The sequence below is a fragment of the Oryx dammah genome, unplaced genomic scaffold (genome assembly GCF_014754425.2).
Source record: "Oryx dammah isolate SB20612 unplaced genomic scaffold, SCBI_Odam_1.1 HiC_scaffold_11, whole genome shotgun sequence".
In the NCBI taxonomy this organism is placed as follows: domain Eukaryota; kingdom Metazoa; phylum Chordata; class Mammalia; order Artiodactyla; family Bovidae; genus Oryx; species Oryx dammah.
In genome coordinates this window covers 8,974,680-8,999,692 of record NW_024070195.1, presented here as the reverse complement: position 1 = coordinate 8,999,692, position 25,013 = coordinate 8,974,680, and the positions used below count along the sequence as shown (strand labels likewise).

Sequence of the window (25,013 nt, the reverse complement as noted above, 5' to 3'; positions counted from 1 at the left end):
CGTTTCGGGGACCCCTTTTTCCACGGCGGGCCGCCGGCCCCCCGGGGAAGCAGAACTTATCAAGACTGTCTCGGGAGGCAGGTGGCTGGACCTTGCGTGCGCGGCCCGGAGAGGGTGGCGCAGGATCAGAGGCCCTCTTGGAGAGGAGGAGAACGCCCCCGGCTCGCCGCCCAAGCTCCGGAGCCGGGATTCCAACTCCAGGCCTGTGGTTTACCTGTTGTGCAACCTTGCGCGAGTCCCTGATTCTTCCCAGGACTCAGTTACATCATCGGTTTTATGGGTTTCCCTATAACCTTAGGGTCGGTGTGGGGATTAAGGGAGCATGCGAGGAGAGCTTGTCCAGCGTGGTTCCCGGAGCGGAGGTGGTAATGACTCGCTGCTCACTCCTGACCGCCTCCCCTGGCCTCCCCTCGGGGCCTCGGCGCCCTCTGCTCTCTTCCAAGGCACCGATGACTAGCCGGATGGGTCGCGCCCTGCCTCGATACACTTATTTTGGCTTGTTCGGGGCGGGGTTTGGGAAGAGGCGAGGATAGGATGAAGGAGGTGTGGAGGGTGAAGAAAAGGGAGATGAGCGAGGCTGGAGGCGAGCGAGGCGGGGCCGGGGAGGAGCCGCGCGAGTGCTGGCCAGGGCGCAGCGCGCACCCGGGGCCCCGGCGGCGCGGGGGCGGGGGCGACACGCGGCGGCCAATGGCGAGCGGCGCTGTGGCGGGGGCGGGGCGGGCACCCCCAGGGCCCCGCCTCCCCCGGCCGCTGACAGCCAAACTCACCAACTCCGCCCTCGCGCCCGCGGGAGCCGGGAGCCCGGAGCCCGGCCCCGGCCAGCGAACATGGCAGCAGCGTGAGAAGGCTGGCGCCGGGTCGTGGCCGCCGCCGCTCTGCCGTTCCGCATCCGCGCCCGGCGCCCTCCGAGCCTCCTGCTTAGCCGGCCTGCCGCCGGCCGCCGGTTTATTTCCTTTGGAGCGGCGGGCAGCGAGGACTGGGACCCCCCACCCCGCCGCAGCCTGGCCGGTCCGGTCGAGGCTTGTGCGTGCGACTCGCCGGCTGCGGTAAACTACGCGCGCGGGGGAGAGAGTCGGTCCCCGGCTGCGGCGGCGCGGGCGCGCGGGGATGAGCCGGCCATGGAGCGGCCTCGGCGGGGCGCACGCAACCGCCCCGCGCTGCCGCGGGGGAGCCGCCTGAGCCCGGGTTCCGCGGGGCTTCGGGGCCTCGGGCGCCCCGGCAGGGTGCCTGTCGCCGCCTCTGGGAAGGACCGGAGCCTCGCGTGGCGGACACAGCAGCGGTCACCGAGCTGAGACGCCCGAGCCCGCTCCTCCTGCAGCTCGGTGCGTTCTTGGGCACCCGGGCGCCCTGCCCGGTGCACGGTGGCTGGCGCACCGCGGCGAGCCGGGTGCCAGACTGTCTAGAGGGGTGTGTGTGTGTATTTGTGTGTGGTGTGTGCGCGCGCGTGTTCGAGCGGAGATTCCGAGCTAACGCCGAACCCGGTGGATCGGAGCAGCCATGCTTCCCGGGGTAGGCGTGTTCGGCACTAGCCTCACGGCCCGTGTCATCATCCCGCTGCTGAAAGAAGAGGGCTTCGCAGTGAAGGCGCTGTGGGGCCGCACGCAGGAGGAAGCGGAGGAGCTGGCCAAGGAGATGAGCGTCCCCTTCTACACCAGCCGCATTGACGAAGTGCTCCTGCATCAGGACGTAGACTTGGTGTGCATCAACCTTCCGCCGCCCCTCACCAGGCAGATCGCCGTCAAGACTCTGGGTGAGCGACCCCTCCCCACCTCCCCCGAGCCCCTTCTCGCCTTCCCTCCCCTGCTGCTTTTCTCCCCCTCGCCCCCTCTTCATCCCGGAAGCTTACATGGCACCTACGGCGCCCCCGGGGACCCGAGATCCCACATCCCACTCGGAGCTTTCGCCGCCGTCATCCCTGGCCTTCCCCACACCTACGCTTCCCTCCTCCCTTCTGGCACCACTCGGGCGCGCTTTCCCACGTGCGTGGCGCGGAGGCTGGAGGAGGCGCGGGTTCCGGGGAAGTCGATCAGGCAGAGGAAATGCTTAGAACTGGGGATGAGCCTCTCGCAGGAAGACAAAACTAAGTCGCCAGCTGTGTGTGTGTAGCGCCCGAATGTGTGTGTTTGCGTGCGCGCCTGCGAGAGGCGGGTGCGCGCCCAGGAAAGCCTGAATAAAGGGCCGCACACGTGTCTCGGGTTTTCCTGCCGGCAATAGATTACCTGACCGTCAGTAGCTGTGGCGCCCTGCTAGGATAGTTTGTTTCTTTCTGCGGCGTTGTTAGTTTAGAGGGAGATTAGAGATGTGACAATCAGAGAATTATTTCCTCTTTGCTAGGATGGTGGGAGTGGTGGGATGGGGGTGGGGCGCGTATGTTTTAGGACGTCTGGGAGTTACTTGATAAAACCAGAAAGACTTAACTTTCAGGTGCTGCTGCCCAATAACTGACTTCCGCGCTGTTTTGGAGTAGGAGCTTAGTAATTGAGGGCTTTCCAGGTGGCTCAGTGGTAAAGAATCCGCCTGCCTATGCAGGAGACTTGGGTTCGATGGAGGAGGAAATGGCACCCCACTCCAGTATTCTTGCCTGGAAAATCCTTTGGACAGAGGAACCTGGTAGGATGCAGTCAGTTCAGTTCAGTCGCTCAGTCGTGTCTGGCTCTTTGCGACCCCATGGACTGCAGCACGCCAGGCCTCCCTGTCCATCACCAACTCTCCGAGCTTGCTCAAACTCTCGTCCATCCAGTCGGTGATGCCATCCAACCATCTCATCCTCTGTTGTCCCCTTCTTTTCCCGCTTTCAATCTTTCCCAGCATCAGGGTCTTTTCTAGTGAGTCAGTTCTTCGCGTCAGGTGGTCAAGTCCGCGGGATGGCAAAAGAGTCAGACAGGACTTAGCGACTCAGCAGTAACAGTTTAGTAATTTAGGGATGAATGCAGTAGTTCCAGAGGCTGCCAGGGTCACGTGGGAACACGCAATGGTCCCTCCTTAATTCCTGGCAAGGGTAGTTCCAGGGCCTGGAGACAGGCAGGTTGGGGATGAGCTTAACAGCCATCACCGCGGCTTTCCCCCACCTAATCCAGGCAGACTGCTATCTCCGAGCAGAGGATCAGAGTCCCTGACATGCCCAGAGGAAGAGGTGCATGTTTTGCTGTCTATCAGCAGTTCTTATATGAACCTAGATGGTTGCTCACTCCTTTGTTGTTCTTCAGTCGTGTCCGACTCTGCTCGCTCCTTAGGGCCTGAGAAACTGTCATTGCCCACCCTTGAAAGTTGGAATTTTTGTTGGCCAGGAAAAGAGATGCAGCTTAGAGCCCAGGATGCCATGTTAGGGAAGAGTTGGAGGAGCAGCCCTGGGAAGGAGCGGAGACAGCATCCAGAGACCAGTGGGAATTTATGCAATCTTGGAAAGAATGTTTTATTTTTAAAAACAGGCATGGATTTAGGGTTGGTGACATGTACATATATTTTAATTCTATCTTTCCAGAACTATGATCAGATGTAGAAGACGCTCTCCCTAGAAAACCACGTTTATCAGGCCATTCTGTTGTTGACTCAGATGGGACATCTGATAGCATATCTAAGGAGGCTGTCCACGGCTGTCAGTTTTCACGTAAATTTTATTAAGCTTCTGACTTTTGTTGCTTGGTTTCTTTGGTTTTGAATGTAATGTCGTTGGGTTCTGGCCAATATTTCTTTTCTGTTTGATCTAATATATATGTTGGGTAGCTAGCCTCTGTGGTCACGATGGAGCTGTGCGTACTCAATAGATGATAACTGTCTTATAGCATAAATCTGTACGAGCAATGCATATAAAACAGATCCGTCTTGAGCCCTGTCTCTGCTCAAGGGCTTATGACTGATCACATCAGAAAGACCTTGTTGTAACACTGTGCCCCTGCCCCCCGCACCCCATGGCAGCTCAGCCCTGAAGGTCAGGCCCACAGAGCAACTGCAGAGCATGGCTCCTGGAGGGCGGCAGTTTGGGGAACAGGGATGTTCTGGTTTTCTGGCTTTGAGAGAAGTGGCACAAATGATACATTTCTGGATACTTCTTCTGTTCTTATTTTTAAAAATCCCTGTGATTTTTTTTTCCTTGACAAGACAGAGATGGGTTACCTTTTTAGAATGAAGTGTCAGAGGTGAAAGAAAAAGACTCGGTTTAATCATGCCTAAGGAAGAGGGGTTTGTTCATATTTTCATGGTAAGTCTTGGCCATTTAAATTATTTAAAATTCCTGATTTCACAGGTAATCAGACCACCTGCTTTTGATTGTAGGCAGCGTGGAGGCTCTGGATTTAGAGATGATTGGATTGGGCTCATTCGAGGCTTCATCTTCACTGGAAAATCACTAGACTTGACTCTTCTTTCCATTGTACCTGCGTGTGCCCGATGGGTTGGTCATCTCGGTTTGCTGCGCTGTCACAGTTGGAGGTTGAACGCATGCAACACAGGAAGTGAAAAACCCCAAACAGTTATGGGGCCGGCCTGGCCATTGAGGGTTTGTAGATACTAGTGTTTGCCTGGAATTGAAACAAGCCAAGCTTGGTTGGTCCTGGCCTCCTCTTCTTATCCTTCTTTGAGTTGCTTGCCCAGCAATGGCAAGAGATCTGTGCCCTCCATCCATACTGGTCAGAGGTGAGGGGCAGTGGCCAGGATGGAGATGCAAAACTTGCAATTGATTGAACCACAGCATCTTCCACTGATTTCCAAAAACTGGCCTGAAATCCCTACCTTAGCGAACTTAGCGTTTCTCTGTTGGAGACATTTTTCTACAACGTATAATTTCTACAGCGTCCGGGCTGCCTCTTGTCACATGCCTACTATGTGCAATGGGGTAGGTGTGGTCTAGGACATGTTTCATTTCATGACTAAAATAATCCTCTAGGATGACTATTGGCCCTATTTTACAGAAGAGGCTGGAGTCGAATTTCTCAAGGACATACAGCTAGAGATGTGAACCTCCCACTGTGCTTCCCCCACCTCCCGGGAAATAGTCATGCCTTCCTCTCCCATCTCCTAAATTTGCTCCTTTGCCTCACTTCCTTCTTAGAGAGTGGCAGCCCAGGTGAGATGGTTGGCATTATCCTTTATTTGTGTCTACCCCTCTGATGGAATCAGTTCCTAAATCTGGTTGATGCCAACTCCCCACTGTTCTCACGTCTGTTGCTTCGTCTACGTCATTGCTTCCCCCGAAGAAGGAACTAGCCCCTTATCTCATCTGAATTAGGCTCCAGTCTGCCCACCTCCACCCCTGCCTCTGTCCACCTTCCACGCTGCTGCTGGAATTACCTCGAAGAGTTGCAAACCTGCTCATGTTACTGCTCCCCGCTTTCATCACTTCTAAGAAAAGCCCCAACTTCTTGGCACAGCAGGCAAGACCTCGCCTCTGTCCAGCCTCATGTCCTGCTGGTGGTTCTGGAACCCCATGCCCTGCAACTAAACCAAACTGTGGGTGTTTCCTGGAAAGACCCTCTTTTGTTCCTGCGTCCACACCTCTGTCAGGAACTCCCTTCTGCCTCGTGTGTGTGTGATGGATGCCTGTTTCACCCTTCCAGGTTCAGCCCCGGTGGTACCTCCTCCTGAAATCCTGCCCCTTCCTCAATCTTGACCCAACCCCCACTCCCCAAGTCTCAGCACCATGTAGCTCCATCTCTTCTTGCACTCACATTAAAGCATCTGTGTAAAAAGATTTAATTCAGTTATTTTAAGTAGGTTATATATTCAGATGGCACAAATTTCAAAAGCTCTAACACATTCAAAATAGTACACAATGAGGAGGAAGTGTCCCCTAATCCCTGTCATTCAACTGGTGGTAATCATGGTTATAAGTTTTTATGTCCCTTTTGAAGATTTTGAAAGTCTATACTAGACTTCCCAGGTGGCTCAGTGGTAAAGAATCCACCTGCCAATGTAGGAAACACCAGTTCAATCCCTGGGTGGGGAAGATCCCCTGGAGTAGGAAATGGCACCCCACTCCAGTATTCTTGCCTAGAAAATTCCATGGACAGAGGAGCTTAGTGGGCTACAGTCCATGGGGTCGAAAAGAGTAGGATATGACTGAGCAACTGAGCGTGCACACATACATACAGGTATATATGGAAAACTCAGATATATATGGAAAACTCAGAAGGTAAAAGTGCTGTTCTTCCTGTTTTTGGCTGCATGGCATTTCACTGTATCGATAAACCAGAATTTATTTAAGCAGTTCCCCGTGACTCAGGAGAAGGCAATGGCGCCCCACTGCAGCACTCTTGCCTGGAAAATCCCATGGACGGAGGAGCCTGGTAGGCTGCAGTCCATGGGGTCGCTAGGAGTTGGACATGACTGAGCGATTTCACTTTCATGCATTGGAGAAGGAAATGGCAACCCACTCCGGTGTTCTTGCCTGGAGAATGCCAGGGACAGGGGAGCCTGGTGGGTGCCGTCTCTGGGGTCGCAGAGAATCGGACACGACTGAAGTGACTTAGCAGCAGCAGCAGCCGTGACTCAACATTTCAGTTGTTTCCTACCTTTTGCTTATACAAATTTGGAATGAATAATCTAGTGCATATGGCATTTTGCTTGCAGGCCAGTGTGCTCAAAGGATAAATACATGGATTCTTTATCAAAGGTGGTGATAATCTCTTTTATGTGTTTGCTTATTCTTCTATTTGCTATTTGAGCAGTTAGAATGTAAGTTCTTCGAGGTGGTAGGGCCTTTGTCTACTTGACTCACCGGGTTGCCTTATCTCCCCTAGACGGTGCCAGGCACTGAGTCACATCATAGGCACGCTATAAATATTTCTTGATTGCCAAATGAATGCCTTTCATTGAATGAATGAATGCTCTGCTTATCAACAGGATGTGTCAGTAAATACAGAACGTTTTTGTCTGGTACCTTGCAAACATTAATTTGTGGTTGGGGATCTTGTCAAAATGCAGATTCCAGGGTGGGACCCAAGATGCAAAATTTCCATCCAGCTCTCAGGTGGCACAGATGCTGTAGCAGCCAGATACAGAGGTGTGATGGTTCTCTGCCTTTGGGAAAACAAGGCGTCCCCCACCATGAGTTGTTAAGCTGGCAGGGGAACTGTGTTAAAATACCTGTTGCCTTTATGTGTCACAAGGCAACATCTGTTCTCATGGCCCTGCCCCGATTTTTAGAAAAAACAGTGCAGGCTTCCTTGGGGAGGTCTCCCCCTGGGATGGATGCTGCTTTAAATAAGGCTGTAGGGTTTCATTGAGCCTTGAACTTGCTCCACTCTGATCTTGCCCCAACTTGTCTGGCATCATTAGCTGCGGACTGGGAGCACTGTGTCCTTTTCTGCCCTACTTCACAGTGTCAGCAAATTGCTCAAGGTTGAGGAGGGCTGCGGGGACAGGCCTGAGACAGTGGGGAGGAAACAGGGCCCCCTCGGTCACCGTTGCTACACGAGCAGAGATACGGCTGCAGATAACCACACGGTATACTTGGAGTTGATAGTAACATTCTGAAACTCCAGCAAACCCTCCATTTCCTGTTCTTCCTTCAGGGTCTGTTCTCCATCTATTCCTGTCTGAAGACTGTAGTAAAGGCAATTGCATTTTCCTCTGAGTGTCTGCCCCTGAGCACAGAGAGAAATTATTTCGGTCTATTGATTTGGTGTAGAGTTGAGAAAGCTCTGGGGCTTTATGTAAATGAAAGAAACGACTCTATTTACTGTTAGGAAAAGTCAAGCATCACCAGCCTCATTTCATCTAACTGAAATTAGGCTCAGGTGAATGATTGTTGATGGTATCTGGCTTTGCAAACGTACAATTCTGCAGAAGTTTATTTTGGAGCGGGGAGAAGCCAAATGAAGAAGTTGGACATTTTGATACCTGAAACTGGGAAAGAACCGCCCCCCCCCAAAAAAGTGAAAGTAAATAGTGTGTTTTAAAGGTTTCACTAAGAAAGAAATAGGCAATTAGTTCTCTATTTTGATTCAAGGACATCCTGATCCAGCAAAGAGCCTTATGATTTAAGATGTGGTGATACATAAAAGTAACCAATGTTGGGAAAAGTTGGCAGGTTACAACTGTGTGGCTTTGGCAGAGGTAACACCCTTTGTGAGCCTCAGTTTTTTCATCAATAAAATGGAGTTAAGGATACTATCATATAGAGTTGGTGTGGCAGTTTAAATGTGGGAAGCAAGATAAAGACTTAGTCCATGCTCACTGCCCCCACCCCACCTCCCTTTGTCTGCATCAGCTCAGTAAATGTTGGTTCTACCTCTCCCCAGTGTGGTCAGTAATTTAGACAGTCCCACGTGGTATTTCTGGAGATACTTTCCCCCTCATTTTCTGATGAGATGACTCCTTCCTGCTAGATTCAGAAAGTAGAGTTTGAAGTTTCCTTATTTTAAAAAGGGAATGTGCGTAAACTAGGCTTCCGATGGCTTCCGTGCTGAAAATCCAGTCCTGGCTTCACAGATACGCGGTCTCCAAAGTGCTGATGGTGTGTTTCCAGGCGCTCACCGTCCTCCAGGAAGATTTAGCATCACTTGTGGGAAGGACGCAGGGCACCTCATGGAGCTCGGGGCAGGGATGTTGCTGGGTCTCCGTAGGTACCTGGAACCCACGAACTCCTGGAATTTCACCATTTTGAGTTCTGCTCTTCTCTGCGCGTCGCCTTTATCAAGCATCTCTCTCTCAAGCAGCCTCCTCTGCCTCCTGCGCCCGTGTGGTAGGCGGAACACTGTCCACATGCAGCTCCCAAACACAAAAATTACTTGTCTCGCCGCCTGAAAAGGGAAGTCCTCCCCGCCCCCAGGTGTTCCTGTTCCTGCCTGATGCTTTCTCCTGAGCCCGCCTTTTTGGCAGTTCTCTCCCAGTGTGGAGGCTGCATCACAAAATGCTGCAGGGACCAGTCGACTGAAGGGCAGAGGTGGAGGGATTAAGAGTGGTCATTCTGAGCTGGTCCACACTGCACACAGGTGCTGATTATAAGAACACAGACTTGGTTAAAGATTTTACAGCTGTGGATGTTTCTTGATGATGGAGGTTCTTTATCTACTTTGTGAAATTACACATTTGGCATTTTGGTGCTGTTGCAATGACCAAGGTAAAACAGTAGAGAGAAAAATATATATGGAGATCAAATGATGCCAACCTTGTCATTATTACTAAATTTAGGATGCACATGGGTTTAGGTAGGTAATGAGAGAGTAGATGAACATGACCATCTCCATGGAGTTTTATGTAGGTTTGCAGGTCTTCACGGAGCACCTCTTGCATGGAGTGTTTCAGCAGAGGACCACCAGGAGGCAGAGACCCTTTGAGTTCAAGTATTAGCTTAAGGCCTCGAAGGAGTCAGGAGTCAGGAAAGACTGAGGCCCCCGAGAAAGGAGCATTTCTGCTTTCAGACCGCTTTCCTACTGGAAATGGCAACATCAGCTCTTCCCCAGTTTCCAGCCTGCTGGGCTGTCCTGTAAATTTTAGAACTTGCCAGTCCTCTTCATGGCATGAGCCAATTCCTTAAAATTAAACCCCGCTCTCTATTTATCCATATTCTATTGATCCTGTTTCTCTGGAGAGTCCGGACAAGTACAGATTTTGGCTGGATCAAGGCCACCTGGCCAGGAGAGCTGGGCAAGGAGACGCCTGGCAGGCCTGGCCAGGAGTGTGGGTCTAGAAAGACTAGGAGAAGCTGCTGTGGGGGACTCGGCTGATAGGTGTGGGCCCCTGGGCGCTTCCCAGGTGACGCTAGTGGTAAAGAACCCATTTACTAATGCAGGAGACATAAAAGATGCAGGTTTGATCCCTGGGTTGGGAAGATCCCCTGGAAGAGGGCATGGCAACCCACTCCAGTATTCTTGCTTGGAGAGTCCCAGGGACAGAGGAGCCTGGCCGGCTACAGTCCATAGAGTCACAAAGAGTCCAACATGACTGAAGAGACTCAGTACACCTGCACTCACTGAGCCTTGCTCGGAAGCTGGAAGATGTTGGGTAGGTGCGGGGGAGTTCCTTTGTGTTTCAGGCTCAACCCAAAGGGAATGCTGTGAAAAGACTTTCCCGCACTCCCGGCTGGGAGTCTCATGGACCCCTCATCCTGACAGCCCTTGACCTGTCAGCAGGGCTGCAGGGGAACTGGTCTCTCAGGTTTGGGCAAGTCTGGGATGCCTTGGGGTTTAGACTTTATTAAAAAAATGTTTATTTATTTATTTGGCTGCTCTAGGTCTTAGTTGCATCACGCAGGATCCAGTTCCCCAACCAGAGATCAAACCCAGGGCTCCTTGCATTGGGAGTGTGGAATCTTAGCCACTGGACCACCAGGGAAGCCTCTAGAATTTCCCCGAGAATTGTTAGTGAGTATGAAAAATTGCGGAAAAGTAACTACATTAAATGATACGAATTGTTTTTTAAATTTCCAATTTCCAACTAGAATAGCCCTTAGGGTACTGAGATGCTCTCTTAGTTAGCTTTAATATCCATAAACTGAAACTATCCAGTTTTGAAGCCCCAAATTAAGTTGGTTTGCAGCTTTAGCATTACTTAAAAAAAAAAAAGCAAAACAGCTTTACTGAGACGTGCTTTATATTTAATCATAAATTCACCGTTGTAAGTGATTTTATGATTTTTAGTAAACGCAGGTTTTAGTAAACGTAGGTTTGCTTGTGAAACTATCACCACCAAAAAGCTTCAAACACTTCAACATCCCCCCACATTTCGTCATGCTTGTTTTTGGCCAGTCCCCCTTTCCCACCCCTAGCACCAGGCAACAACTGATCTGCTAACAGTTTGCCTTTCCTAGGAATTTCATATAAATGGAATCATATAAATGTAGTCTTTTAAGCCTGGCTTCTTTCACCTTGCATGTTTTTGATATTCATCATTCTGTTACATGTATCAGGAGTTTGTTGTTTTTTCTAATTTCCGAATGATATTTTATTATATGCATAGAACACATTTTGTTTTATCCATTCACCATTTGATGGGTATTTGTATTGTTTCTAGTTTTTAGCTATTATAAATAATGCTGTGATGAACATTGGCATAAAAGTCTTTTATAGACCCATGTTCTCATTTCTTTTGACTAGATATCTAGGAGTGAAATTGATGGGTTACATGGTGGCTCAGACAGTAAAGAATCTGAGTGCAATGCAGACCTGGGTTCGGCTCCTGGGTCAGGAATATGCCCTGGAGAAGGGAATGGAAACCCCCTCTGGTGTTCTTGCCTGGGAAATCCCATGGACAGAGGAACCTGGAGGGCTGCAGTCCATGGGGTCTCAAAGAGTCAGACACCACTGAGTGACTAAGCATACATGCATAGTATGTATATTTAACTTAAGAAACTGCCAAAGTATTTTCTAAAGTAGCTGCACTATTTTATATTCCTACCAGCTATGTGGGAGAATTCTAATTTCCATATATCATCACCAACACTTGATATTGTCAGTCTTTCCACTTGTCGCTGTTATAGTCAGTGCATAATGGTATCTCGTGATTTTGATTTGCATTTTCCTAATGACTAATAATGTCCGGCACCTTTTCATGTGCTTATTAGTCATATATCTTCTTTGGTGAAATGTCTATTCAGATCTCTTGACCATTTTTAAATTGGGTTGTTTGTCATCTTATTACTGAGGTGGAAGCAATGGTTTTATGATTTTGTTGTTAACTTAGGGTAGGTTTTGGGGAGTTTTAAATGCTACTCTTTATTTTTGATTTTGAAACTAGATACAGCTGAACTAATTCTCCAACCGAAGTGAAATTAGCTTTGCCAAATATTCATTGAAATGGTTCATTATTTAAAACAGCGAGACAATCATGTGAGCAGATGCTGATGACGAGGGCTCCTGAGTTGCTCAGGGCCCTGATGGTACTCTAAACATCCTTTGAGGACCTTTCCGAATTCAAAGGTTTTTTTTTCTTTTTTTTTTGAGAGGTGCCCCAGGAACTTTCAATCATTTATTTTGCCCAGTGTCTGGAGAGAGAGTCCTCCCCCCAACCATTTCTATTTAATAAGTGCCTTTGAATGGCTGTAGCTGTGGTGAGCAATACTCTAGATAGTAAGATACAATCTTTGTTCTTGAGAGAAGATAAGCCTTCGCAAGGACACAGAAATGCAACGAAGTATGTGATTAAGTACAGAACGAATTGTTACCCTGCAGCAGCAGGAAGTGTTTGCTTCAGGCCTGTGAGTAACCCCAAAATATCAGCAGTGGATTAAGGGCTGGCCACCTGGGTAACTTGCCAGTGCCAGTCTATAAAGAGTGCTAGAAGAAAGCGGAAAAGCAGAGGAAGTGTTTGAAGAGGATTCTCTTCATAGAAAGTGCGGTGTGGGGGGAATGGGAGATGCAATAGAGTGAGACTTGGGAGGGGCTTCCTCTCATCCGGGATGCAGCCCTGCTGTCTTCTAGAAGTGCTGGCCCCAGTTCACTGATGAGCTTTTGTTTGGCTGAGGGAGGAGCTTGAGTTTGAGGTTAGAGATCAAATGCATGGGGCGGTGAGAATAGACCACACTGGTCCCCAGTGCCCTTCCCCTTGGGCAGCCTGGGTCCCTGAGGAGGTGGCCTTGCAGAGAATGGATGCTGCCTGGGAGCTGAGAACTGCAGATTATTCCTGAGGGTGAGATGGTTTGGAAGAACCTTTGGAGGAGGTGGGGCTTATACTGGACCAAGAAGAGGGTGTTAATTGCTCAGTCGTGTCTGACTCTTTGTGACCCCAAGGACTGTAGCCCGCCAGGCTTCTCTGTCCACGGGATTTCCCAGGCAAGAATTCTGGAGTGGTTTGCCATGCCCTCTTCCATGGGATCTTCCCGACCCAGGGATCGAACCGGGCCTCCTGCATTGCAGGCAGATTCATTACTGTCTGATGTAAATAACTGAAAGGAAGTTGTAGAACGCTCTATGACGTAAAATCCTCTTCAAGGAACCGCTTGGCCCTGTAGCAGCACTCTGGGAAAAATTGTTTCCTATGAATTGACTGCCTCAGAGAAAGAGTGGCTTAAAAATGTCTGGAATTTAAAAAATTTTGTTACCTAGAATTAAATATATATATAGTCATCAAGTCTTCCCCTCCCACTGTCAGGAGTAAGTGCCACTTTCCTCTTGCCCTCGGATTCCAAATGCTGACAGTCACAGATGACACAGCTCTGGGGGAGGCAGAGGAAGCAGCTTGATGGGGGGGCCATTGGGAAAAACCCCATTGAGAGAGACCGAAGGGGTCTTAAGAGGTGTGAAGCAGCTGGAACGCTTGTGAGCCTGGGTGCTCCCAGTGTGATGGGACTCTCCGTGTGATGAAGCGGGGCAGGGCCTTGCCGTGAGGGAGGGGAGGGTCAGCAGAGAGGAGGATGGAGCTGGCCGAGCTCATCTTCTGGTTTTGTGCTTGTGTCGGATGGTGATGTCTTTCTTCTTCACTTTTTTTTTTTAGCTCTAACTTGCTTTAGTTTTATTTTTTTAATTGGTGCATAATTGCTGTTACAATGTTCTGTTAGTTTTCACAACCATGTGTATTAGCTGTATGTACACATCTATCTCTTCCCTCTTGACCCTCCCCTCCCACCCATGTCAGTCATCACAGAGCACCAGGCTGAGCTCCCTGTGCTATACAGCAGCTTTGCACTACCTGTGTGTTACACACGTGGTAGGTAGTGTACAGATGTCAGTGTTCTTTCCACCCCTATAGTTAAGAGCTTCCCCGGTGGCTCAGATGGTAAAGCATCTGCCTACAATGCAAGAGACCTGGGTTCAATCTCTGGGTCTGGAAGACCCCCTGGAGAAGGAAATGGCAACGCACTCCAGTACTCTTGCCTGGAAAATCCCATGGACGGAGGAGCCTGGTGGGCTACAGTCCATGGGGCTGCAAGAGAGTTGGATACGACTGAGCGACTTCACGTTCTTTCTTTATGGCCCAAGGGCTGAGGCAGGCCTGGGGCTGTGAGTCACTGGGTGAGAAGGGATGAGTGATGTCCTTGGAGAAGGACACTTCAGTGCATGAGAGGGGGACGTGCCTGTCAGCCTTAGGAGGTGAGAACCTCCTATGATGACCTACACAATGACCAGAAGGCAACTGCAGAGGAGTCGGCTGTCGTGGGAGTTGATATCACTGAGCAGTCCCAGTGGTGGGATGCACCGTTAATTCTTGACTGGGGACCCAGGAGGTCCTTGCTCGGTGGGTGCACTGTCTGGCTAGGCACTTAAAAGATCCCCAGATGTGAAACACTGTGTATTCATTGCTCTCTTTCAAAAGGAAAAATTCTTTCCTTTTCCAAGTTTCCAAAAAAAAAAAAAAAAAATTGTTGAATCTGGTGTCATCCTGTAGAAATTAAAGTGCGGTATCGGAATGCTTTTGTCATCAGTGGAAAAGTTGACTAGTTTTTTAAGAGGCTGCCTGTCCTCCTCTGTGGGGTTGAGTCTTGGCTTTACTACATTTTACATGGCTGGGGCTCCTGCACTTTTCTGAGCCTCCTTTTCTTTCTCTGTAAAACAGAGATGATAAACATACCTAACTCAGAAGGTTGTAGACTTAAACAGGGATTTGTTTAAAGTGGGTGCTCCAAAAGCATGGGAATCCTGCTTAATCAGGACTTAGGATGGTGAGTTGGTGTCCATTCATTCTTCCCTTGAGCCAGTCTTTATTGAGCACCAGCTGTATATCAGGTGGGGCTTCCCTGGTGGCTTCAGATGGTAAAGAATCAGCCTGCCACGCAGAAGGCCCAGGTTTGATCCCTGGGTTGGGAAGATCCTCTGGAGAAGGAAATGGCTACCGGCTCCAATATTCTTGCCTGGAGGATCCCAGAGCTTGGTGGGCTGAGTCTGTGGAGTTGCAGAGAGTGAGACATGACTGAGCGACTAACACTGTATACCAGGCACTCTCTAGGTCTTTGCATCACTGTAGTCACTAACCATACATGGCTCTTTAACTTTGTATAAATGAAAACTAAGTAAAGAATCCAGGTCCTCAATTGCTGTAGCCATGTTTCAAGTGCTCAAAGGCCACAAGCGGCTGGCTGGAGGCTACCATATTGGTCAGTGCAGTGTAGAACATTGCCATCATTGTAGAAACTTCTGTTGGACTGGGAAATTTGGCTGTGAGCAAAGCAGTCATATATTCTTTTTTTTTTTTTTTTGTATTTTTTATTTAATGAATGATTGTTTTTTTTTTCCTTTTGCTATTTTTTATTTTTAATTGATTGATGATTGCAGTCATATATTCTTGATCTGAACAGGGATTTTTGAGAAATCTGAACTTTTGCGTGTGTTTCCTTTCTCCTAGGAATGAAGTGCTAATGATTAGTGGATGTTTAATGGTGTGTAGGTACCACCTCCTATATTTGTTAGTAAGGACTCTGTTATTAATAAGAAGTACTGGGGTATGTCTCCTAAAATCCTCTTTAGAGGTCAGAAATGGGTAACCAGAGGTAAGTGACGTAACTCCCCGCCTTAGAGGGCTCTCATGGGGACTTTGGGTGGCAGGTAGCCCCAGAGGAGGCTGAGTGACACCAGGGCGGGAATGCAGGTTCCCCTCGCAGAAGACGCTTAAGCCTCTGAGCAACCCTCTGAGGTTTTTCTCGCCTTTGGCCAATGAAGAGCCCAAAGCACAAAGAAGCAGAGGGACTTTGGAGTCTGCATCTAGGGGCTGGGGGAGGGGCGAGATTGATGCCCCTCGATCTCGCGAGAACCGTGCGGGCAGGCCTGGGACTGGGGTGGGCGAGGGTCCTGCCTTCCCCCTCCACAGCCTCTGCTCTGCAGCTTCGGTGGGGACGTGGTTTCTGACTCTATTCCTCCTCTCCCTGCTCCCTCTGTCCTACCCTCCATCCGAGGGCAAAGGCCACACAAGCGCTCAAGCAGATACGCCTCCACGAATAGGTAATTGCTATTTCGGTAATTTTTATTGCTTTCTTCCCCTTTCAAGTCCCATTAACTTTGTGAAAGCAATACCCATCTGTGTGAGCGTTCCTTAGGGAACCAGGACTGTGAAATTCCAACTAATTGGAGCTTGGCGGCAGCAGTGGGTGGCTTTGTGATGTCTCTTGACTCAAGTCAAGGGCAGCATCAGGATTTTGGATGACTTGTCATTTAAATTTGTTATTGGCAGTGCCTCTCTTCTCCTACCTGACTATGAATAATCAAAAGTGGGTGGTAGGAAATGAGATTGTTTCCCTGCCCTTTTCCAGAGGCACTAGAGGAGAAAACAGGAGCTGTAAGCATTTTGGGGGAAAATCCCCCCATGCTACACAATCCTGTTTGTCTGAACTGTTCTCCTTCCAGCATCAGCCACGTGGGACGTTTGTTTACATGGCACAGTGCAGTCTCAGAGAGGCCTGGGGACAGGTTGAGAGCCCCTGGGGACATGGCCTGTCTGACTTCATATGCACAGCCGTTCGCATCCACAGCGCACAGGCAGCCCAGTTTTCGCAGGGAGGCCGAGGTACCACAAGTGCCGCGCTTGTCTGTGGACCTGAGATGTAGCCACAAGTGCTGACCCCAGTGCAGTGGGCTGCCGACCACAGCCTGCCCGCGTGCGAGTTCCATGGAGGATGTATACCTGCCATCTGCTTTTCTCCTTTCCAGCCCCCATGACCCAGGATGATACCGAGAGACGGCGCTCGACACTGACAGGTCCTGGGGGAGCCAGGGGACTTGGAGCGGCCACACCCTCCCACAGGGGAGCCACACGTGGGCATGCATCAGCTTTCAAACTAGTTTACGCTGTATTCACTATCCATCTCTTGGATGCCTAGAATGTGTATGGCCTTGTTCTAGGTCATGGAGGGCATTGAGAAGAGGTCAAAGACGTGTGAGATACACTCACTGTTCTGAAAAGAACGTCTAACCTATCTAGAACCTACCCACCCCTTTTGGAACGAGAAGAGGAACTGACATTTTCTTTTTTTGAAATTTAAAATGTTTTGTATTTTTTTAAACTATGAAGGTATGATAACAGATTTGCAAGAGTCTTGGAAAATACAGGACAAAGTTACGTATGAGGAGCTAACATGTTCTCAAGTACTTGGGACCAGGTCCAGGGCACAAGCGTCACTTCATTCCCACCTTACAACCAGGCTTCCCGGTCGGGCGTGTAATGTGTCCGTCTTACAAGTGCGAAGTTGCACTGGAGAGAGCTTGAATATCACGCCTCGTTGACTTACCTAGGACACACTTTTTTTCCTCCCACACTTATCATCTAAAATAGGGAACTGACTTATAATTAATGTCAGGTCATAGTTTAATTGGTACCAGCTTTTCTTTCTTGATAATAAGTAAAATCACCATTGGTCTTCGTGGCAGTGTCTTTGAGTCCGTGAAACAGGCTATTTTGTCAGGCTTCACCCAGCAGAGGAGAAGTGGAATCGCAATTCAGCATGGGATCTACCTGACCCCAAAGCTGGCGTATCTACCAACACAATGTGCTGCAAAATCCACATGCCGTATGCGCATGGGCCACAGGGCTTTCACAGGCAAAGGATGAAAAGGGGGAAGCCGTGACTAAATTGGAGTGCACGTCATCTGATTCCATCACTGGGAGGACAATAGCTGTGGAGCTGCAGGTGTTAAGCAGGATGCTGAGAGCCTGAGAAATGGTGGTCTCGTTGTCTTCCCTTCTCTCCTGGTTATTTTTTATTGTTTAAAGAGGACAGAAATAAATGCAAACTCCAGCGTAGACAAGATGCAAACCGGAGTGCGTGGTCCTCTGTAGGTTCCGTGTGCTCTGGGCTGAGGGCCATGTTTGCGCCTGCATGGATCCCCTGGGGGTGTGACTAGGGGTCGCAGGCACAGTGGCCTCTGCTGTCCTCGAGAAGTCTGATAGGAGACTCGGGCCAGCTCCACCGCCCGCACGGCGGAATTCTGGGAAGCCCCCAAGTGCAGGCCTGTGTGTGTTTACTGTCAACACAGCGCCCTCTGGTCAGCACACTCAGGTATGAAGCGAGGGCTGTCAGTCCACGGCTGACCTGGATTCAGCGCCAAAGACTCGGGGGCGGAGGGAGAAACAGCCACTGCAGCTGCCGCAGTTTACAAGGCCTAGGCTTGGACGGCAAGGCCCCTGCCTGTTTAAACAATTCTGATCTCACGATGAGCGTAGACCAGGTCATTCTTCTGAGCAGCTGATGTGAAAAGCAGGGAGCCAGGTGGGTGATTTGGTGTCTTCTGGGAGGCCGTGTGGAATGGTGGGCAGAGACACTGATAGGCTTGGAGGGACCGATCCCCTAACACCCAAGGGAAACTGAGTCTCAGAGGAGTTGAGCAGCTGGTTGCTATTCTCACGGCTAATCGCTGACAGCTGAGTCAGGATGGAACCGGGGTCCCTAGAAGCTGTTCGTTTTACCTTATCAGACATTTAATCACTCCAGGCCTGTGTTTCTCAAACAATGAAAAAAAAAAGGGCGGGAGATTGACTTCTGGTAAGCTCTCCGAAGGAAATAACTTCAAATAATAACTCTGAAAAAACCTACACACACAATAGGGTTCAGTGAAGCCTTATTTGTGTCATGAAACACTAGGAACAAGTGTAAATGTCCCACAGTAGGAGAGCAGTTAGGTAAATATAGTTGATTAAATACTAAATAGCCTTTGGAATTATGTATGGGAAGACTATAGCAGCATGGGGAATTTTTTTGATACAACCATAGGTTAAGAAAAAGGATATGAAAGTAATTGTATATGATGATGATAGCCTTGCTTAAAATACACACTGGCCCAGAAAATTAAAGCCTGGTAGGTAATCAGCCAAAATCCTAAGGACGGGCCCATGGGATTGTGGATTTTTATTTCTTCTTTAAATTTTCAGTTTTTCAACAGTCTTAATAGAAAAAAATACATTTTTTTTTTCTCCCCCCAGAGGAAAGAGACCATACCATGGGGAAGATGTTTGGCTGAATTGACTCTCCAGTTCTTATATTCCGTGATCCTTAAAATCTGGGACAGTTGTCCCCAGGCACGTGCAGACGTTTGTGATGTGTAAAAACTAGTCCAGCATTGCCCAAAGGGGAGAGATGGTCTTCCAGGAAGTGGAAGTGGATGCTTGAGGGCCTAGGAGCTCTGCTGCTGATCAGGAAGGTACTCTGAAGTGAGTGAATCTGGGGAGAAGCCACAGGCTCTTGGTTGTAGGGTGATTTCTTTGTAATTCTAACCTTGTGCAGCCAAAGCCCAAACACTGTGGGAAAGAGCTGAGGCAGCTCCGTCGTTTTTCTTTTCCTGCTGACCTGGCCCCGGAGTGGGAAGTGAAGCTCCTGTTGGCTTCAGCCTTCCAGAGAAACACAGAGGTGGTGCGGTGGAAATATTTCCAGTTTTCACTTCCCCTTTTCTTTGCAGAAGTCATGGCTTTTAGGCAAACCTGAGCTGGTGTAGCTGGTGCACAGCTTCAGAACCTTTGTTCTGGGAGCTTCCTCACCGTCTATGGGAATCCCTTCCTGGGCTGTGGTTGGAGATGTGAGCAACCAGAGGGTGTTGGCCTGGGGGCCTGGACAAGTGATTCTTATCCCGACAGCGCAACTAATTAGCTGTGACCTTGGGCAAGTGATGTCACCTCTCTAGACCTTTCATTAGCTTCATGGTAAAATGCAGACGCTGGAGTCAGTTTATTAAGTTCCTGCAACACTTGCGTTCTAACAACTCACTTTAAAAGCTTGGCACTGACTGGACAAAGTGATCTGTATCCGTGTTAGTTGCTCAGCCGTGTCCAACTCTTTGTGACTCCATGGACTGCAGCCCTTCAGGCTCCTCTGTCCATGGGATTTCCCAGGCAAGAATACTGGAGTGGGTTGCCGTTTCCTTCTCCAGGGGATCTTCTGACCCAGGGTTCGAACCCAGGTCTCCTGCATTGCAGGCAGGTTCTTTACCATCTGAGCCACCAGGGAAGCCCAGTGACTTCCTGGTGGAAGTGACCTGGGTCTGGTAGATATTTTTAAGTGCTGTTTTATTCCTACTGCGGTCATGTGGTTGGTTACCCTGACCTGTTGTTGTTTTGTAATCTGTTAGACAAACACAGCTCTCTTTTATACCAGGAAGATAAAGTCTCCCCTTTATCTGCAAGGGAGGAAATGTGTTCTGGGGGGCAACGTGGCCTGACTGGTGTGGCTTGGTGGGAAGGCTATTTGCCTAGGTTTGTGTGTGTGCACACGTGCGTGCCTGCCTGCCTGCCTGCCCATGCGTCGTGCCGTTGATGGTGTGGGTTTTTTTTTTTTTTCCCTTTAATACCACTGCTGAGAGCTCATCTGCAGGGGTGGCTGCCACTACCAGCTGTCAAACTAGTAATGCAATGGGGTTTGGTATGATTTCTGAGCACAAATTTATCGACACAGTGGGTGTTTGGGGTTAGCTTTGTCTGCAGGTGCCTCATTAAACAGATCGTCCTCTATGGCACTAAGGAAAGATGTAGTTTTGTGCAAGAAGAGCTCCTGCATTGTCAGCAACACATCAAAGACATATTCACTCCATCAAGCAGATTCATGTCTCTTCTCCAAAGACATATGCACTCCAGGTCAGAACTTGTTCGGGGGACAGTTTATAGGAGGCGGTAACCGAGAACGTTACCCTGTCACACGTGAACAGTCGTCTGGCTACAGCCACTTTTCATGTGAGAGTCCGCCCGGGTTGGCACCCGCTGCACATTAGGCACCCTTCCTAAAACATAAAGTATATGATGGGAGTGACCGGGCAGAAAACCTGGTGTAACTGGTCATAACCTTGGCAGGGGAGTTAGTGGGCTTTACCTGTCTGTATAAAGTTAACTGCAGAGAGGGTTTGAAAGGAAAAGAACTCTGTTTACTCGTCCCATCTTTTCTCCCTGTTATCTCCTATCTTCAGATGAAAAATCCGTGCCAGGGTAACACTGAGCAGTACAATAATATCAGCTTGAGCCTTCCACAGGAATTACAGAAGCAAAGAACCAGGGGCCAGGAGATCAAGGCACCAATAGAGGTGGGATCTGTGTCTACATAGGATGTTTTTGGGTCGCCCTAGCCCACGGTGGCTCCTGGCTTTCCCAGCACTAATTTTATACCTTGTTTCAGTGTTTGACAGTCATTAAAAATGGGAAGGGTTCCTAAGATCCAGCCTAGACTGAGTGGTTCTTTGTGTTCATAGAACCTGTTCCTACTGGTTCGCTTTATAGAGGAGACGCTTGGTGACATGACAGCGTTGTGCGTTGGCTGTGTGCTGGATGATCTAGGTTTCGTTTAAAATTTGCTGAGAGTGCCTATGGATTTTTGTTCCTCTCTCCTTAACATTTTTAGGGAGACAGGAAACTTTGGTGGGGTCTGATATTAACTCACTTTGTAGCTTGACCTTCTCTTCACTGGTCTCAATTTCTCTTATAAAATGAGGGGTTCATTTACAATGGTTCTGAAGCTTAGCTACACAGTAAGAACCCCTGGGAAGATTTTCAGCATCCTGATACCCAGCCTGCATTCCAGACCAATGACATCAGAATCTCTAAGGGTGGCAACTGAGTGTTGATATTTTCACAAGCTCCTTGGAGTTCAGGAGCTTTGTTCAGAAACAGTGCTTCTCAAACTTTAATGTGATATGAACCTCCTGAGCATCTTTTCAAACTTTCAGATTCCAGTTCCCTAGGTCTGGGATGGGGATTATGCATTTCTTCTTCTTTTTTTTTTTTTTTAACTTTTCAAATTTGTTTATATTCATTTTTGGCTCTGCTGGATCTTCATTACTGTGCATGGGCTTTCTCTAGTTGCTGCAAGTGGGGGCTACTTTTCATTGCAGGCTTCTCATTGAGGTGGCTTCTCTTGTCGCAGAGCACAGGCTCTAGGCTCGTAGGCTTCAGGATTTGTGACCCATAGGCTCTAGAGCACTGGCTCAGTTCAATTCAGTCGCTCATTTATGTCCGACTCTTTGCGACCCCAATGGACTGCAGTACACCAGGCCAACTCCTGGAGTTTACTCAAACTCATGTCCATTGAGTCGGTGATGCCATCCAGCCATCTCATCCTCTGTCGTCCCCTCCTCCTCCTGCCTTCAGTCTTTCCCAGCATCAGGGTATTTGAAATGAGTCAGTTCTTCCCATCAGGTGGCCAAAGTATTGGAGCTTCAGCTTCAACATCAGTCCTTCCAATGAACATTCAGGACTGATTTCCTTTAGGATGGACTGGTTGGATCTCCTTGCAGTCCAAGGGACTCTCAAGAGTCTTCTCCAACACCACAGTTCAAAAGCAAGAGCACTGGCTCAGTCATGTGCTTAGTTGCCCCTCGGCATGTGGAATCTTTCTGGATCAGAAATCGAACCCATGTCCCCGGCATTAGCAGGCGTGTTCTTAGCCAGTGGACCACCAGGGAGCCTGGGATTCTGCATTTCTAACAAGTTTCCAGAGGATGCTGATACTGCCAGTTCATGGACCAAACTTTGAATAACAAGATTTAGAACCTAAATCTTAATCACGATACAAGGCACAAGAATTATGTTTGCAAAAATGTGGCACAAGGAATAGACTACAGAAATGAGCAAAGAAGCAGCAATCATTTTGGCAGAAGAAATCGGGGGTTGCTTCACAGAGGAGGAGGCATTTGAGAGAAGAGAATGCCTTGAACTATGAGGAGGCTTTCTTGGGATAGAATATGAGTGTATGTTAGTCTGAGAAACTTGTTTCTCTAGAGAAGCAAACAGTTGGATGTGTGTTTGTGTGTATGTGTGCAGTTGCTGCTTGAACAGCATGGGGTTTAAGGGTACCACCTCTCCACAGAGTCAAAAAAAATCTGCATATAACTTATAGTGAACCCTCCATATCCAAGGTTCCTCCGTATCTACAGTTTTATCTGCATAGAGTCAACCAACAGTGGATTGTGTGGTACTGTAGCAGTGACTATTGGGAAAAAAAAAAACCAAAAAACTGCCTGTAAGTGGACTCATACAGTTAAACCTGTAATGATCAAGGGTCATGTATGTGTGTATGTATTTATGTATGTGTGTATATTCACATATGTATATATGAATGAGAGAGAGATTGATTTTAAGAAATTATCTTCTGCAGTTGTGGACACTGGCGAGTCTGAAGCTTGCAGGGCAGGGGAGCAGGCTGGAGACCCAGAGAAGAGCCATTGTTGCAGTTCAAGTCTGAAGGCCATCTGCTGGCAGAATTCCCTCTTTTTAAGGGGAGATCAATCTTTTTCTAGTAAAGGTCTTCAACTGATTAGACAAGGCCCACCCACATTATGGAGAATATTGTGCTTTCCTCAGTCTGCTGATTTAAATGTTAATCTCATCTACAAATACCTTCTCAGAAACTTTTAGAATAACGTTTGTTCAAATAACTGGGTGTTGTTTCCTAGCCAAGTTGATGTATAAAGTCTACCACCCCAGTAAGGGAAAGTGAAAGTTGTGTCTGACTCTTGGTGACCCCATGGACTGTAGCGCTCCAGGCTCCTCTGTCCAGGGAATTCTCCAGGCCACAATACTGGAGTAGGTTGCCATTTCCATTCTCCAGGGGATCTTCCCAACCCAGGGATTGAACCCAGGTCTCCTACATTGTGGGCAGATTCTTTAACATCTGAGCCACTAGGGAGGTCCAGTGAGGGAAAGGGTATTCCAGTTTCTTTAGGCCTCTGGGGACAGTAGAACTCACAGCTGGAGCAGGAGGAGTGCATGGTCTGAGGCAGCAAGGGTGATTTCTGGGCAGTTCTTCATCTTTACTCTGTTCGGCTCTGTTTGGCTAGAGATGTAGCAGAGCCAGACTTCACAAGCCACAGAATCAGTGTTGGCCAGGCTGTGGGTCTGTCTGCCCAGCCTTCCCCTCTGCCTCTGCCTGTGTGTGGGTCCTGGAGCCCAAACAAGTGTCTTGGTCCTTTCAGTTGCCTGGCTCTGTGCCCAGAGGTAATGAATTAACAGGGAAGAGCACACAGGGGAAACCACGTGTGCAGGAAAACCCACGTGTGATGCTACGGTGCAGACGCTTGGCCTCACTCCCTCGTGATTTGAGTCATCCTGGAAGAGGGAATGGTGAGCGGGGACAAAGTTACACACACACACACAGAGTGTCTACAGGCTAGAAGCACGCTATGGTGGTAAGTTTTTCTGACCGTGACCACAGGAAGAAATATGTTGTACATCATGGCCAAGTATATACATAACTGTGTTGTTCAGTCGCTCAGTCGTGTCTGACTCTTCGTGACCCATGACCTGCAGCATGCCAGGCTTCCCTGTCCATCACCATCTCCCCGAGTTTGTTCAAACTCATGTCCATCAAGTCAGTGATGCCATCCAACCATCTCGTCCTCTTTCATCCCCTTAGATATATAACTATAAATATATCGATATAGAGAACATGCATGTATGTGTCTCAATAAAGTGGCATCAAATTGAAACAGTTTTATCCCATGACGCTTCCCCTTATGTCACTGGCACATGATATTTCCTATTCTCTGCTGTTTCATGAAGAAGAAAAGCTGGTCTGTCCCACTGACCCAGTTTTACAGCACTCGATAGAGGCACCTGCAGTAAAAGTGAGACCGAAACCCGGGTGGAATGGAAAGAGCTTGGGGAGTCTTGTGACCCGAAGGGATGCCGTCCAGTAGAATTTCTGTGCTGATGGAAACATTATGTGCTGTCTGATGCAGCAGACGCTGGCCCCATGTGGCTTTTGAGCACGTGAGATGCAGCCAGTGCAAATGAGGCACTGAATTTTACATTTTATTCCATTTTAATTAATTGAAATGAGAGTCTTCTCATGTAGCTGGTGGCTCCGGTGGTGGATAGCACAGATCTGGGGGACTGCCCTGCCCCTGCTTCTCACTAGCTCTGTGGCAGTGAGTCCCCACGATCGCCGCACCCCTAGGACACCCACCCCCACAGGCTGGCCACCTGCACCTTTCTGGAGTCTGGTGGTCAGGAGAGCCCGGCTTGATGGGGGCACACGGTTAATTAAGTGCCCGAGGTGGTGTTACAGATAACATGCTTTGCATTTTTAAATGGTCCTTAGGAGACCTTTCCCTTCTTCCCTTTCAGTTGCTTGATTGCTCACCTGTGTGACTTGCTGGTTTGAAAAGAGAGATGCTTTCTGCTTAATGAAATCTTAGCCCATCTTCACCGACTTGGTGGTATTTGCGATCTGAACACAAGGTGCT

The 25,013-nt window shown here is 48.9% G+C and overlaps 1 protein-coding gene across 1 annotated transcript in view; it reads left to right on the top strand.

The window, feature by feature from the left end:
* The first annotated feature begins 799 nt into the window (after positions 1-799).
* GFOD1 (glucose-fructose oxidoreductase domain containing 1) overlaps positions 800-25,013 on the top strand; it is a 102,642-nt gene continuing 78,428 nt past the window's right edge. Inside the window, exon 1 of the mRNA XM_040249254.1 lies at positions 800-1,750. Coding sequence (XP_040105188.1) covers positions 1,498-1,750 — 253 coding nt within the window. The 5' untranslated portion in view covers positions 800-1,497. The remainder of the gene's footprint in view (positions 1,751-25,013) is intronic.